Source organism: Mizuhopecten yessoensis, unplaced genomic scaffold (assembly GCF_002113885.1).
Source record: "Mizuhopecten yessoensis strain PY_sf001 unplaced genomic scaffold, ASM211388v2 scaffold1923, whole genome shotgun sequence".
In the NCBI taxonomy this organism is placed as follows: domain Eukaryota; kingdom Metazoa; phylum Mollusca; class Bivalvia; order Pectinida; family Pectinidae; genus Mizuhopecten; species Mizuhopecten yessoensis.
In genome coordinates, this window is record NW_018404289.1 from 346,019 (window position 1) to 347,902 (window position 1,884).

Genomic DNA, 1,884 nt, shown 5'->3' on the forward strand with positions numbered 1-1,884 from the left:
CTATTATGGTGATATGTCATTTAGTCTGTTATGGTGGTACGTCATGTAAATTATGATGGTATGTCATGTAGTCTGTTATGGTGATACGTCACGTAGTTTAAGATGATACGTCATATAGTCTGTTATGGTGATATGTCATGTAGTCTGTTATGGTGGTACGTCACGTAGTTCATGATGATACGTCATGAGTCTGTTATGGTGATATGTCATGTAGTCTGTTATGGTGGTACGTCATTTAGTTTATGGTGAAACGCCATGTATAGTCTGTTGAAGTGGTCGATCCCGTAGAGCATGTTATCTTTTACTGGTAGACCATGTAGACTTTTTTAATGGTAGGTCTCCTTCCGTAAGGAAAGATTTCGAGTTTGTTGCCTTTTTCTAGTCAGCTCTAATGGTGGCAGGTCGCCTTTTATAATGATTGATAACATTGTTCATGTTATAATAGAATACAAATAATGTCATATTGTTAAGATTAATATTAAATGTTGTTTTTGTGAGGATAAATTACATTTACCCACTTTAAACATATACTATGGCGTTTCGTTCACCTTTTGATCGAAGACATTCGTCTGCATGTTATTCATTTGAATTCTTCTGAAATAAACATTCGTTTCAACACAGTACAACCCGTTGAACTGGGCCTACTGCCGGAGTGTGAAAAAGTCGTGTGCCTTTCTGAGACAGTACTGTTCGTCCATGATAGATGAGAGGCTGGCCGCCATGGCAGATGATACCCATGTTCCTGACGACATCCTCACACACATGGTTCGTGTTCATGGTAAGTCACTCCAAACGTTCTGGTAACGCTAATCAGTTTTGTTAAGACAGAATTTTATTCAATAATCCAACATGTTTAGCCCAATCCTATATTTTCATAGGGATAGGAAAACAAGCTTTGAGCTTGTATTAATTCTTCTTCAAAATGCTAAAGATCGAGACCTTGCTTCTTTGTCCTAGACTTAGATAGTGGGTGTTGTCGATAAAACAAAAGACGCTTACCTTTCCGAAACTCCTGGGCTTATTTTCTTAGATTTTCTGGATAATAACTCACAACTTATAATATTAAAAGGGAAATTTATATGAAAGCCAAATTATTTACTTCATACACATTGGGAAAGTTTGAGATTTTGCATTAAGAATTAATTTCATTTTAAAATTTTGTATAGAGAAATGTATAGCGTTTCCTTGTGCAAAAATGCATCCACAATTGTTTCATTCTTAGAGCCGAAAACTTTACATGACCGGCAGATTCTCTTGGATAACTTCCTAACGTTTTTCTTGGCGGGCAAGTATATTTTCTTACTTCAAGCTCAAGTTTTCACTGTTTAGTCATGGCAATGCTCACTATCATTTTACAACTATATACTTATATCAAGAGAAGGTTTTATAGAATTCCATAGACATTTAACAGGTAGACACCATGCCCTGTCTATTGTCATTACACATAGACACCGTGCCCTGTCTATTGTCATTACAGGTAGGCACCATGTCCTGTCTATTATCATTACAGAGAGACAACATTCCCTGACTATTTTCATTACAGGTAGACACCATGCCCTGTTTATTGACATTACAGAGAGACACCATTCCCTGACTATTGTCATTACAGGTAGACACCATGCCCTGTTTATTGCCATTACAGGTAGACACCATGCCCTGTCTATTGTCAATACACATAGACACTCTGCCCTGTCTATTGTCATTACCGATAGACACCATGCCCTGTATATTGTCATTAGCGATAGACAACATGCCCTGTCTGTTGTCATTACACATATACACCGTACCCTGTCTATTGTCATTACACATATACACCATGTCCTGTCTATTGTCATTACACATATACACCATGTCCTGTCTATTGTCATTACACATATACACCAT

At 37.3% G+C, this 1,884-nt stretch overlaps 1 protein-coding gene across 3 annotated transcripts in view; it reads left to right on the top strand.

Moving 5' to 3' along the window:
• LOC110442672 (cholesterol 24-hydroxylase-like) overlaps window positions 1-1,884 on the top strand; it is a 47,508-nt gene that overhangs the window by 30,295 nt on the left and 15,329 nt on the right. For all 3 annotated transcript variants that reach the window (XM_021486389.1, XM_021486404.1, XM_021486396.1), the window contains exons 9-10: window positions 622-778; window positions 1,223-1,285. In XM_021486389.1, coding sequence (XP_021342064.1) covers window positions 622-778; window positions 1,223-1,285 — 220 coding nt within the window. The remainder of the gene's footprint in view (window positions 1-621; window positions 779-1,222; window positions 1,286-1,884) is intronic.